The sequence below is a fragment of the Tasmannia lanceolata genome, unplaced genomic scaffold, assembly GCF_043159265.1.
Source record: "Tasmannia lanceolata isolate RefF3 unplaced genomic scaffold, GAP_Taslan_0.1 ptg000019l, whole genome shotgun sequence".
In the NCBI taxonomy this organism is placed as follows: domain Eukaryota; kingdom Viridiplantae; phylum Streptophyta; class Magnoliopsida; order Canellales; family Winteraceae; genus Tasmannia; species Tasmannia lanceolata.
In genome coordinates this window covers 15,214,746-15,228,269 of record NW_027518696.1, presented here as the reverse complement: position 1 = coordinate 15,228,269, position 13,524 = coordinate 15,214,746, and the positions used below count along the sequence as shown (strand labels likewise).

Here is a 13,524-nt window from a genome sequence, read left to right as displayed (position 1 = left end):
GACAATCAAAAGTCAATCTCGTTAAGATCAGTATAATTTTTAGTTTTTTTCGTAACTTGATTTTTCCTTTGTTTGTTTGAGACTATCAGTCTGCGTGTGGAGGTTTTGAGCATGAAAATCAATCCATCCTCAAGCTTGTCTCTTGTTCGCCTCGAGGAGATTTCGAGCACGAAAATCTGAGAAAACCCTAGGTGTGTTTGGAGGTAAGATATGGGTTTTTCCCTTATTTTCTATTTCATAATTTTAGCACTGCTTTCTAGGGTTTTTATGTTTCTCTTCCCTTTTAGTTTCATGTTTTACTGAATAATATGTGTTCTGAAAAGACTCTGTTACGAAGTTCCTTCAGATCTTGAAGATTTTTTTCATCTAGAAGCGTCGTTGTTATAGAATCTCTGATAAATTTGGTGTATTTGGATTCATACATTGGTTATTGAAGAGATCGTCTAGGGTTCCTTGTTGAAGAAAGGAAAGACACAGATAAAAAGAAGATAATTACCTTTACTCTTCTATTTTTAAGTGGGGCGTAATATCAAGCCTTGTTTATTTTTTCTTCTTTGATTTTTTCTGCTCAGTTTAGGGTAATTTGAAAAAAAAGGAATATGGATGTGTATTATAAGTTTAAAAGTGCAAAAGATTACGACTCTGTATCTATCGATGGTCATTTCATATCAGTTGCAAATTTGAAAGAAAAAATATTCGAGTCGAAGCATTTGGGCAGGGGCACTGATTTTGACCTTATGGTCTCCAATGCCCAGACTAATGAAGGTTGGTTGTTATTTTTTTTTTCAAGACTAGATTTTGTTTATTCACATTATTCGTTCTGGTTAAATGGTTAAATTGATCAGTATTCAGCTCAATAATAAATCCTAATCTAATAGATTGCAGTTTACACACGAGTTTCACACCCAAACTGATCATTTGTCAGAGAATTATGTTTCCTTTTTAAGGTGGATTTGTAGGTCCAACTAGTTTGGGACAAAGGCTTTGTTGAGTTGAGAAGGGGGATTTGTAGTTTTACCTTATCTGGTTAGGATAGGACCTGGCGTTGGTCTTTTTCTAGTGATTGCCACTGTGTTTTTTTTTTTTTTTTTTCGGGGTATATGAGGCCTAGAGTTCTTTTGAAGCAATTGCCCTGGTGGAGGAAAAGTTGGGTTGTTCAATCCCCTTGATCTGGGTCAGAATTTTAGGGTTGAATCACTGCCTTGGTTAGGGTTACTGGGTTTTGAGATTATTATATTTAAAATTTATTATTGAGGAATACTATCTGCCCCTTGATCTGGATCATAATTTTAAGGTTGAATCACTGGCGTTGGTCTTTTTCTGGTGATTGCCACTGTGTTTTTTTTGTTTTTTTTGGGGTATATGAGGCCTAGGGTTCTTTTGAAGCAATTGCCCTGGTGGAGGAAAAGTTGGGTTGTTCAATCCCCTTGATCTGGGTCAGAATTTTAGGGTTGAATCACTGCCTTGATTAGGGTGACTGGGTTTTAAGATTATTATGTTTAGGATTTATTATTGAGGAATACTATCTGCAGTTGCCAAAGCACCCTGTGAATTGGGGCATTCATAGAGCAGAAATAGGCTGCCTGTGTTTTTTTAGTGCGTGTGTCCGTTTCGAACACCGATGCCCTAGTGACTGGGCTCTTTGGCTGCTGCAAACAACACAACTCCATGATTTCCCTAGGTTTATTAATTGGATGATTCAAATCGCGTTTCAGACATTCTTTATTTGGGTATATGAGTTGGACTAATCCCTCTGCATTATTTATACACTTTCTATGCCATGTTGAATTTCAGAGTATGCTGATGAAGCAACGTTGATACCAAAAAATACATCTGTATTAGTTCGTCGAGTTCCCGGACTGCCTCGCATGCCCATTGTTTCCAAACCAGACGAGTACTAACTTACACTTCACATCTTTATCATTTGTAATCGTTTTCTTTTGCTTTATGTTTCAAGTACTTGATGAAGATGAATGTTGTTTCTGCTCTTCTTGTTTAGCGTGACTTGTATTCTTGGAGTTTTTGTGGCATATGGATCTTTGGTTCTATTGTAAATTTTTTTCTAGTACCATTACAATTGAATGTGACTACTTAAAAATATTGTAACCAAGGATCTTGAGGATGGGGGTCTGTGCTATGTTTGCAGGCCAACAGTTGTAGAGAATAATGTAGAAGTTCTTCAGCCAAAGAGCAGCTTCTCTGCTGCTGATTCATCTGCTATGAGATTTGTAAGCTCAAGCCCCTTCAAATTGCTTTGTTGAAAATAATTATCTCAGATGTTTACGCCCTATTTTTTTAAGATCATTACAACCGATTATGAGGGACAAACTGATTATTGGACTCAAATATAAATGTAATTTTGAGCCCAATAATTGGTTTGGTGTTGACAATCAGCTGTCATAATCTTAAACGAACAGGGCTTTATTCTTTCCATCATGAGCTGGTCTTATTCAGTGCTTGCATGGAATTTGGAATGATATCCAGGTGCTGTGATTGTGAGTAAATTGCTAGCAATGGCAAGATGAAATAATGATTGGTTTCTACTTGAATTTGCAGCCTGAAGAGTCAGAGTGGGATGAATTTGGAAATGACTTATATGCTATTCCAGAAATGCTGCCAGTTCAGCCAGTCAATCCAATGCAAGTTGTTCCTCCTGATAGGGCTGATGAGGACAACAAGCTTAAGGCACTAATCAATACTTCTGCTCTGGACTGGCAAGGGTGAGATGTTTTCCACATTATCCCGTCTAATATGATAATGGGTTTTCTGTTTTCCAATATGGAATTTTTTGTTTGCCTTGCCTGTCATGTTCTCATCAGTTTAATTTGGTATTGCAGGCAAACATCAGAAGCTTTTGGCTCTGGAAGAGGCTTTGGGAGGAGTATGGGTGGTAGAATGATGGCTGGCCGTGGTTTTGGTAATTCTTCCTTTCTACTTTTTAGTTTTAAAACATTGGGTTGTGATATAATATTTTCCTGGTATCTTCTTCATGCCACTCGCATGGTATTTTTCCTCTAGCTACTTTTGTGGGTGGTTTTTATACATGTCGGGTCCTCTTTATGTTGTATAAGTTTGTTATTTCCTTCTCTAAACTATCAAATGCTTTATCTTTCGGGGATTTCCATATGCTTTATGTGTTGTGTCCACTTTATGTTGTATAATTTTTGCATTTCTTTGGCTAAAGTCTAAACTAGCAAACATTTTATCTTTCTTGGATTTCCATATGCTCTCAATGTTTTTCAATGTGAATCAATTGTTTTTGCCTCTTTGGGATTGTGATATGTACAATTTTTAATTGCAGCCCGGGGTGGTGGCTGGGAACGAAAAACACCTCCACAAGGCTACATCTGTTATAGATGCAAAGTGCCTAGTACGATGATATTCCTGCCCACCCACGAGTCTTTCTGTGAATTAATACTGTGCTCATGATTTAAACATTTACTCTGCAGGGCATTTTATACAGCATGGAATATTTTATCTCCTTTATCTCTCAATGTAGAATCTCCCGTTATCAATCAAAACAGGAGAAATTGCTTATCTCTGACCTTGGCCTCTGATGCCTGTATTTTTGGATTTAAATTGTATTTTGTGACTTTCGTCTGCACTGCATACATTATTTTCTCCCTGTGTGAGGGAAATTCAGTCATTTGTTTGAGCTAAGATTTCAGAAACCGTGACAGGTAGAGACTACATAATGCAAAAGAAAAGCTGTTTTTTTTGTCACGTTCTGTCATAATTGAAGGATGTTGATTTTGTTAGTTTTGATCAAATTACTCCATTATATTTGTACTTGCAGTGTTTGGGTTTTAAATAATAGTATGATGAATAAATTATGGGCCTATTTTGTATTTGGTCTGTGGATCTGTTTGCAATTATTTGAATTAGTTTTTTGAATGGTTGGAAATTGCAATTATTTGAATAATATTTGGCTTCATTTTTTGTTTGTCCATTTAAATCTCTGGGCCCTTATGCCTTTTGGAGATTCGATGTCTACAAATTCTCGGTTTTTTTTTTTTTTTTTTGAATATTGTCTACAATTTCTCAGTAATTTTTGCAATTTCAATCAGGTATCAGGGATCACATAATCTCAAAATCATCTTGTGTATGTGGGGCCACAAATATACTCGCAGATGACCTGGTATCAGGGAAACAATCGGACTAGGTCTGTCCTGGTCGGTCTTCGAGGTGTTGTGGAAAAGGCAGTGGGACTTGGCAGTTGGCACTGGCTGGTAGAGTCCCTGTTTTTGTGATGCATGATCTCTTCGTGATTTTGGGGAATTCTTTTGGTTCTGAATGTGTGTCTTTCTGTAATGAATTTTTAGGTGCTAACGAATGGCGATGAGGTGAAACTTCAGAGAAATGCACTTAGTGTCATTGAAGTGCCAAGAGAGGAAGAAATTTATGACTGTGGGGATGTCTCATTCAGTGGCTCAGATTTAGGGTCAAGGAACACTCCTAGAAGGGCACTGGTATATCGTCTTTATTTATTTCAGATAGTTCATTTGTTCATGGCTGTTTCCTTTTTTGCCTGTTACTGTTTTATATCTTTCGTTTATTTTGTATTTAAAAATAAATTTCCATGGATTGTGCTTAAATGGTTGCAACTAAATGGAAATGCATTTCAGACGGTGGATTTAAGGAAATTGGAGACTGCGGCTTTGTGGCGATACTGGAGGCATTTTAAACTTGTGAGTCAATGTTCTTTCTTCTTCTTCTTATTCTTCTTCTTCTTTTTTTAGTTTTTTATTTAATTTTCACAATTGAAGTGGGCTAAATGAACTATCCTCGCAACAGTGATCTGAACAATTTAGTTAAGAAAAAAAGAATAACTTTTATACACTCTTATATCAGACGGATGTTGTGTTATATTTAACTGATTCCTTGTGAAATTGTAATAAGGTTCTATTTAACTGATTCCTTGTGAATTTGTAATAAGGATGACATGAGCTTCCATCCTTCAAAGGAGCAGCTGGTGGAAGCTGTTGAAAGGCATTTTCTATCTCAGGTATCTATTAACCGCTTTAATGCTTATCTTCCACATTACATGTTGAATTGGGAATGCTTAAAACTGAAGTTTGTATTGGTGCTTTTTACCATGGATTGCTCCTTTACTAGTCATTTTGTATTTTCAATTTCTTATTTGGAATCCCAAGCCTTTCTCCTCAGTTCGTCTTTGTCCAATTTTATGCATTATTTGATACCTACTTCCCACCATTCACATTTCATGTTGTTCTCTGCAACGAAGCTTCCTTCATCCTTATTGGATTCCAATAAGTTTCTCCATTTATCTTTTATCCTACTTCTATCCCTTTCCAAACATTTGAAACACTTCCAATGCCCTTATGCAAACTACGTAGAAAGCAATAAAACCTTCCCAATACATTCCCAATGCAGAGGTAATTATTAGATAAAGTCGTGTTCTTAGGATCAAGCTTTCTGTGTAGCATTCAAATATCCAGTACTGGAATGTGCTTACCCAACCTCACATCTTCCTTCTTTTTCATCCCTTTCCGTTTCTAGAGTTGGTTTCTTGAATATATTGTCCCAAGCTCGTTATAGTTTCGTTGTGGATTTTTTACATTGCCAAACTATTCATGAATTCTAAGTTTCATAGATAGTTAGAAGAGTACAACTGCAGCTCGTTACCACCTAGGGCTGCAACTTGGGTGGGGTCGGGTTGAGCTTTTTGCTAAAAAATGATTTGGAATAATCTGAATTCCCAAAAATTGACCCGGGTTGCACCCCTGTTACCACCCACTGGATTTTATCTTTGTGTAGAAAGCAGAATGGCGGTCAATTTTTCTTTTTAATATTTTATGGATCCATCTCAATGGACCATTATCTTTGTTACTTCCCAATGCATCTATTATATAAATGTTTTCACAAATTTCTAGTATCATCGATCGTGATGAAAAATGACTTTCCAACAAATCATGAATTACGAACTTAGAAGCTTGAGAAAGCATGCACTAACCACCAAAACCTCTGGTGTAAATTCATTACCCTTCCAGGTAGAAGCACAAACTATCACTCAATTGCCGGTTTTAATTATAGAGGGTTCTGGTTCTGGTTCTTTATGTCTTTGTATTCTCGTATCCTTCACATAAAGCATCATCTCTGCTGAATTTCCACTAAAACTGATGCTAAAATGCTTAGGGTAAAGGTTAACTTGATGTGATATTCATCCGATTGACAAATGTATGTGAGGAGTTTGTATCATCACGTCTACTCTCTCGGTTTATCTACTTGTATCCTGTATGTCAAGACATGCGAATATATGCAAGAAGTTTTTGTGTAGCAAATCACAAGAGGGGAACATATATCCAAGGCTTTTTTGAAGTGATTGGATTACATTTTTGACTGGGCTATAGTTTTTGTTATTGTTTTGTGAATGTGATGTGCGTATACAAGTTTTATGTATATTGTAAGGAAGTTTATAAACATGTTCTACTAAAAGTACCAGCAGCGGTTTTGGTGACTTTTAGCAGCGGTTATGACCGCTGCCAAAGACCCTTTTTGTTGTAGTGATGGAAATGGTTTGTTTGACGACTTTGGATGCCTTTTTTTATGTTGTTTGGATGCCAATATATATGTACATGTTACTTTATAATGGGTAAATGTTTTGGTTAATTTTACATGGAAATTAATGATTTGTTTGGTGACTTTGGATGCCTTATTTTTCTCTTGTTTAGATGCCAACAGATTCATGTTATTTTCTAATGGGTACAGGATTTATACAGGTTCTAAGTCCCCCAATTTGCTGCTCTGTTTACAACAATTAAAAAAAAAAAATTCACCGGCGATCCTAAAACCGTCGGTAAATCGAAACACTATACGCCTTTATACCTTTCACCGACGGTTACAACCGCCAGTGTATATCATAAATACCGACGGTACAAATGCGCGTCGTATATAGAAACGGAAAAGTGCATCGAAGTGTCATTAACCGGCATTTAGCGACGTTCATGACCGCCGGTGTAAAATAATTCACCAACGGTTACGTCAACCGTCGGTGAATGTATCTTTCCAAGCCAATTTTTCTGTAACTTTACCGACGTTTTAAAGCGTCGGTATAAATACATACACCGAAGGTTACCTTCAACCGTCGGTGAATGTATCTTTCCAATGCAATTTTTTCTGTAACTTTACCGACGTTTTAAAGCGTCGGTATAAATACAAACACCGACGGTTATTAGAAAACGTCGGTAAAAGGGTTTAGTCACGATGGAATTACCGACGCTACGCCAAACTGTCGGTGTTACGTAAAGCGGCGTTTTTATGGGATTTTACCGACGGTCGTGAACGTCGCTGAATCTCCTTTTTCTTGTAGTGTCTGTAATCTCTCTTACGCTTGGAATATAGTTACCTCTTTTTTTTTTTTAAAAATAAATTATAATGTGAATGGTTGGGATTGTTCGATAGGTTTAATTCTATGAAAAAATTCATCTTAATATGAAATTGAGGAAAACTACAGAGAAAGTCACTTTCACTATCAATGATAAAAGGTAACTGCTGGGCCTATTTTTAGAATTCGGGTTAAGCTATTATTGGAAAATAGGTCAGCTTCAGGTTGATTTAAATTCATTTATTAGCAAAAGCTCAACCTCACCTGACCCAGGTTGCACCCCTAGTCCTAGAGGGCATGTATTGGAAAAAAATTACAATGAAAAATGCTAAAAACAAAGGCACTTTTTGTTGTTGAATTTCTTCAAATTGTAAATTTGGTTCGCCTGTGTAAAACTAAAAGTAAACAACGTTGGTAAAATCTATTATTTGATGCGGCGGCGAGATGAGGCACGGACTGGGGTGCTTTCTTTAAGGTGAATTTCCGCCTCTGTGGAAATCAAAGTGCAGCATTGGTACAATGCTCTCGGTGTAGCGAGGATGCTTGATTCCATAATAGGGGTGCAACTTGGGTCGGTTCGGGTTGAGATTTTGCTAAAAAATAGTAGGAATAAACCCAAACCCGACCTGATTTGAAGGTAAAAGCTCAACCCGAATTGCCAAAAATCAACCCTAGTGGCACCCCTATTCTATAGATCTCACCTGTTTAGGTCTCAATATGAGGGATCGGAGTTGGATGGTTGATCGGGAGCTAATAAGGGTTTAGTTTGTGTCATTGGTTTGATTGGAAAGTACATTGAAATTTAACATTTAAGAGATAATGGCATTATTATAAATATGCTAAATATCAAGGGTATTTTACTACGAGTGGCATCCTTGTAATTACTAAAGAGATGAACAGTAATTCCTACAATGCCCCTGATGTGTAGAGATTTTGGGGGCATAATTGGAATTACAGATAATTTGAGTTTTAGTGTGATGGGGATTCTCTCTGTATTCTTATGAGTTATGAGAGTCTTTTTTTTTACAGAGAAGACGGACACGGAAAAAGAAAACCCTAATCCTTTCATGTTTCCCTAAGCTCATATGAGTATCTAACTTTGATCTTGACCGTCAATCTTCACCGGTCTGAGATCTAATAGGTATACAACTACAAACACCCTTGTGGTGTATGTACAAAACCCTTTTGATGATTCGATTGTGCTTCACTCTATCAAATTGTGTTCTCTAAGTGATGATCTATGTGATTACGTCTTTGGTTCGAAGATTCAGGGATGGAAATTTTTTTAAAGTTTGCTTCTGCACCAACAATTTTGAAGGGAAAGTTTTATAAGACAGCTGTGAGGCCAGCCATGCTGTACAACTCAGAATGTTGAGCCACCAAGAAGCAGCATGTGCATAAGATGAGTGTAGCGGAGATGCGAATGCTTAGATTGATGTGCGGCCACACAAGATTAGATCGAATTAAAAATATAGACATCCGTACAAAGGTGGGGATGACACCAATTGAGAAGAAAATGAGAGAGCACCGCTTAAGATGGTTTTGGCATATCCAACGTAGGCCTTTGGATGCTCCAGTGAGAAGAAGTGACTCGTGCCAAGTTGATGTAGTAAAAAAGAGGTAGGGGCAGACCGAAAACAAATTGGGTAGAAACAGTGAGGAAATACTTGAGGTTTAGGAACCTAATAAAGAACATGGCCTTGGATAGGAGAGAATGAAAGAAAATGATCCATATAGACGAACCCAACTGGTGTCAGGATTAGACTTAGTCAATTTGAGCCGGGTAGATCCTTTCACCTTCTTCATAAAATTTTTCTAAAGGATTCATTAGCCGCCCCAACTAAGTTTGGGACAAATGCTTAGTGGAGTTGAGCTTAGCTGAGCTTATGCACCAACAATTACTAGTTTTGTGCGGTCCCGGGCACGACGTAATTTCTCTTAAACAGAAAGAAATTTTCGATTCAACCCCCATGTACCACAAGATGATGTGATATCTATTTTATTTCCAACATGGCTAGCCTTATAATAATTCCAAATGAAGGGTTCAGACCATCTCAATGGGATGCAAGTGGGACCAACTGATGCTTTACTTAGGATCAATACCCTATATAAACACATACAACAACAAAAGGAGGTACACATATCATTTACCTTTACAAAGAAGAAAAGATATTACTCAACACAAATTTATTTGATTTGGAGATTTTCATAATTATTGGGGTCTACATAGTGAACATAAAATACAAACAAACACCAACTGTAACAAACAGTAGCAACAGCAGCAACAAAGAAGATGTCATTTGTTGGTGGGCACTGCAAGAAATTTTTCCCGAAGTCCGCGGAAGATAACAAGCATTCGATCTTGTGTTGGAACGTTCTCTTTGATAGCAGGAACTTTGATAAAATTCTCCCCCCATGCGTAGAGAGATGGAAAGTTCTGTTCGAAGAGAAGATTCATCTCTCCAACTTCGTCAAAGACAGGAAGCCAATAAGCAACAGCACCGGCAACCAAATCTACAGACCCAATGGTCTCTCCGCCGAAAAATTTCTTCCCTTTGATCTCTTCATCAAGAGTTTTCAGTGCTTCCCGTGTTGACTCCAACGCTTTCTCTCGCTCTTCACCTTGTGAGAAAAACGCTGTTCGCCCATTAGCCAAACACTACATCATGAGAAACAAACCAATGAAATACAATTAGATAAGAAAGTTGAAGGTGAAGGTGAAGGTGATTCCTAAAATGTCATTTCTTGTGCTCAAGGTAAGAATGCACATAGGTCCTCGAAGACTAACTATGTTTTTTGGATAAAATTTATGCAACCTAAGATTTTCTTCTTCTTCTTTTGTCCATGTTCCTATCAGCGGCAAGGATGTTGCAGATCGATTAGTCAAATCAGGGGCCTTATGGGATTTTGCTTGCATGTTGAGCAAGTTTTGCTCACTGACCTACTGTAACCTTTTCTCACTTGAAATGTAGTTATCTTTTGCTAAAAAAAATTAGATAAGAAAGTAGGGGTTCAAAAAGTCAGATGGCTTAAAGAGAACTTAAAGGGGGTCTTTTAATTTCCATCATTCTTGATTAAGACACCATTTGGTCGCCTCACTTGCCAAGTAAAGATTGTAGAAAGTGGAGTCTTTTCTTCCAAATAGATAAGAAAGATTAACGAAGATCCCATTGGCAAGAATGAGGAGTGCAAAGTGTCCACGACTTAAAAGTGATCTTGGGCATCTTTTCCATCATTCTTGAGTAACAAGCAATTAGGGGTGTAAATGTATATTCGAAAATTCGATTACCGTCCGCATCCGAATCCGTTTAAAGCGAATATTATCCGGATCCATTTTAAGCGGATATTATCCGAATCCGTTTATGAGATATCCGGCTCTTAGTGGATGCGAATTTGGTAAATGGTATATCTGATCCGTTTAATATCCGAATCCGAGAAGTAAATCATTTTTATTTATTATTAATAATATCATTAATATTTATTTTTAGTAATAACACACTATCTTTTGTTTCTAAAAGAAAAGTGAATTTTCTTTTTAGAAAAAAAAAACAAAAAGTGTCTTTGGTAGGAAATGAAGTAATCTCTCATTTTAAGGGCATTCTTGGAGTTTGACATGGCTTCTTTATGAAACAACAAATGTGGGCTGTAGGATGAAAGAGACAAATGGATGATGGTGATTGAAAGAAGATGTCATAGCTTCTTGAGAATTCTAAAGCAAAAAAGCCATCTAGGTCATTGATGGTAAATGGACGGCCCAGATTAATTTTCCAACTTAGGGTTATAGAAAAAGCCAAAATGCAATGAAAAGAGGGACTTCTAAGGTTTGCAAGGAGAAACGAGAGAGGAGAATGGAGGAGGCTGAGACACCATCTTCGGCATTCCTTGGTGCCTCCAACCCCACCAAAATCCGTCGCCGCCCCTCTCATCTCCATCCCCATTTCTCTTCATCTTCCACAATCAGCACTCCCACTTCCCCTGTTCAAAATAGCCCAAACCCATTCCATCATATACAAAAAAAAAAAAAAAAAAAAAAACCCAAATACCACTATCAACACAATCATTCATCCCCACCGCCTCTCTCTCTCTCTCTCTCTGCCTTTCTTTTAAAAGGGAGAAGACGATCTCATATATTTTATGGTTTGAGAGTTAATTTTGTGAAGAGAAGGTAGAGGTCTGGTTTTAGGGTTTGGAAAATTCATTCGAGGAGTAAGAAGGAGAAGATAAAGTGCTGCAATAAAATGTTCGAATTTACCGGATACGGATAATATCCGAATTCGAACAATATCCGGCGGATACGAATTCGGTAATAGATATTAAATATCCGTCAAATCCGAATTCGAATCCGAATTCTGTAATCGAATTTGGATATAGCCATATCTGATTCGAATTCGATCCGTTTACACCCCTACAAACAATTTGGTTGTCTCACTTGCCATGGAAAGATAGTAGAAAGTGAAGACTTTTTCTTCGATGTCTCACTTGAGCACGTAACCAGAGATAATGAAGAAAAGTCTCTACTTTTCCATGGCAAGTGAGTGAACAAATGGAACCTATCCTCAAGGTCCTGACCACATTTGCAGAAGACAAGAAAGATAGTTGGGACAAATTGGGGTTGAATTAATGCATTTTCCGGTCTTATAATAGCCATATGTGTGTCCAAGAAGAAGAAAGAGAATCTGTCACTTTTGAAATGACCAGAATACCCTCAAAAAGATAGAAATCATCTCTAGCCGCTAGAGAGCAATAGGAGGAGAGTCTAGCTAGTGGTTCCAAAACATCAACCTCTCTTATTAGTGAAATCTAAAGTAAAACAACTTTTTTTGTCCTAATTGGGTGTTGCTTAGTTAAATCTAAAGTAAAACAACTTTTTGTCCTAACTGGGTGTCAACTAGGGGAATGCTCTATAACCCATTTGGATTTTGGGTACAATATTTGCACCCAAAATCCAAGTGGGTTGCACACAAAGGAAAAAAAATGTATAGAACCATTACCTTCTCATCAATAAATTTCGCCCAGAATCGAGCCGTGGCTTTCTCACGAGGATCTTCAGGCAGCAACGGATTCACTTTCCATGTTTCCTCGATGTATTCAAGGATAACGAGCGACTCCGCAATTGGTTTTCCCTTGTGCAAGAGCACCGGAACCTTTTTGTGCACAGGATTGTACTTCAAAAGTGAGGGACTCTTGTTGCTGAGATCTTCTTCAACGTATTCATATTCAATCCCCTTAATCTTCAAAGCCCATTCCACTCTACGTGAGAAAAGGCTTAAAGAAGCTCCAAACAACTTCAATTCTCCCATCTTAATGAGATTTTTAGATGGTAGAAGCCCTTACAGCCCCATCAATTTATAGTGAGGCCGCATGGCGGTTTCTCTCTATAGATGTGAATATTCGAAGACATTTAGAGACTTTAATTTGTTCAAGTTGTCGGTGCAATTATAATAGTTTACTGAGGATGATTCATGTCGTGTTCCCAAAAGAAGAATGGCATTGGGAGATTTTAAAAAACCAACCTTCTCATGACATCATTGCATGCGCAATTTTGCATAGATTAATTTTTGGTGCCTCGTCGTTTCACATTCCAAACTGTTCATTTACCTATTATAATATATGAACGGTTGGGATTGTTCGATAGGCTTAGTTCTATGAAAAAATGGGAAATGATATCCCCCCGTCAACACCCTAAATGGATAAAATCCCCCACTTTAACTGTTTCTGTGAGAATGGTTCACTGCTTGAGGGTAAATTCACCCCCTTTAACATTTTCCTTTGCCTTTAAAACTTCTCCGAATAATGTTAAAAGGGGGGATTTTATCCGTCGGGGGTGGGGGTGGGCGTGGGGGTGGGTGTATCATTCCCAAAAAAATTCTTCTTAGTGCGTGTTTGGCGTACCGTTTAAAACGCCGTTTGGCGTTTGAAACACCGTTTTGGGGCCAAACGGCCGTTTGGGAGTGTTTGGGTGCGCAGCCTCCGTTTGAAACGCCGTTTGAAACACCGTTTTGAACCCTCAAAACGGTGTTTTGCAAACGGAGGGGGAGAGGTCCGTTTGCAAAACGCCGTTTTGAACGGAGTTTTGGGTTTTGGGTTTTTACATGTTTACCCTCACCAAATCCATTTTTACACCTTTGTTTTTTTGGAAGAGCTTACATTACACCGTACAAAATCTCTGATTATGATTA

At 37.7% G+C, this 13,524-nt stretch overlaps 2 protein-coding genes across 5 annotated transcripts; one reads left to right on the top strand and one right to left on the bottom strand.

Moving 5' to 3' along the window:
• The first annotated feature begins 215 nt into the window (after positions 1-215).
• On the top strand, positions 216-6,362 carry LOC143853423 (E3 ubiquitin ligase PQT3-like). 4 transcript variants are annotated; one of them, XM_077363180.1, is made up of 10 exons: positions 216-765; positions 1,795-1,894; positions 2,147-2,228; positions 2,557-2,720; positions 2,838-2,917; positions 4,068-4,229; positions 4,323-4,469; positions 4,626-4,688; positions 4,937-5,005; positions 6,012-6,362. In XM_077363180.1, the coding sequence occupies exons 1-6, from the start codon at positions 600-602 to the stop codon at positions 4,160-4,162; spliced, it is 687 nt and encodes a 228-aa protein (XP_077219295.1). In that variant the 5' UTR covers positions 216-599; the 3' UTR covers positions 4,163-4,229; positions 4,323-4,469; positions 4,626-4,688; positions 4,937-5,005; positions 6,012-6,362. The 4 variants fall into 4 exon arrangements, with proteins under 4 accessions (XP_077219295.1, XP_077219294.1, XP_077219296.1 ...); XM_077363179.1 differs by having other exon boundaries at positions 4,937-6,362; XM_077363181.1 differs by lacking the exon at positions 4,626-4,688 and having other exon boundaries at positions 4,937-6,362.
• A 3,043-nt stretch (positions 6,363-9,405) lies between these two features.
• Positions 9,406-12,711, bottom strand: LOC143852886 (putative glutathione S-transferase). The gene is made up of 2 exons (XM_077362525.1): positions 12,337-12,711; positions 9,406-10,004 (listed from the first exon to the last, which is right to left on the bottom strand). Exons 1-2 carry the CDS (start codon positions 12,643-12,645, stop codon positions 9,642-9,644), a joined length of 672 nt encoding a protein of 223 aa, XP_077218640.1. The 5' UTR covers positions 12,646-12,711; the 3' UTR covers positions 9,406-9,641.
• Between the last annotated feature and the right edge of the window lie 813 nt (positions 12,712-13,524).

Excerpts from the sequence above, each read along its gene's own strand:
- LOC143852886 (XM_077362525.1), bottom strand. The coding sequence starts at position 12,645 with ATGGGAGAATTGAAGTTGTTTGGAGCTTCTTTAAGCCTTTTCTCACGT. Across the intron at positions 10,005-12,336 it reads CGAAATTTATTGATGAGAAG|TGTTTGGCTAATGGGCGAAC; the intron begins GTAATGGTTCTA and ends CTCATGATGTAG.
- LOC143853423 (XM_077363178.1), top strand. The coding sequence starts at position 600 with ATGGATGTGTATTATAAGTTTAAAAGTGCAAAAGATTACGACTCTGTA. Across the intron at positions 2,721-2,837 it reads TCTGCTCTGGACTGGCAAGG|GCAAACATCAGAAGCTTTTG; the intron begins GTGAGATGTTTT and ends TTGGTATTGCAG. Across the intron at positions 2,918-3,301 it reads GATGGCTGGCCGTGGTTTTG|CCCGGGGTGGTGGCTGGGAA; the intron begins GTAATTCTTCCT and ends TTTTAATTGCAG.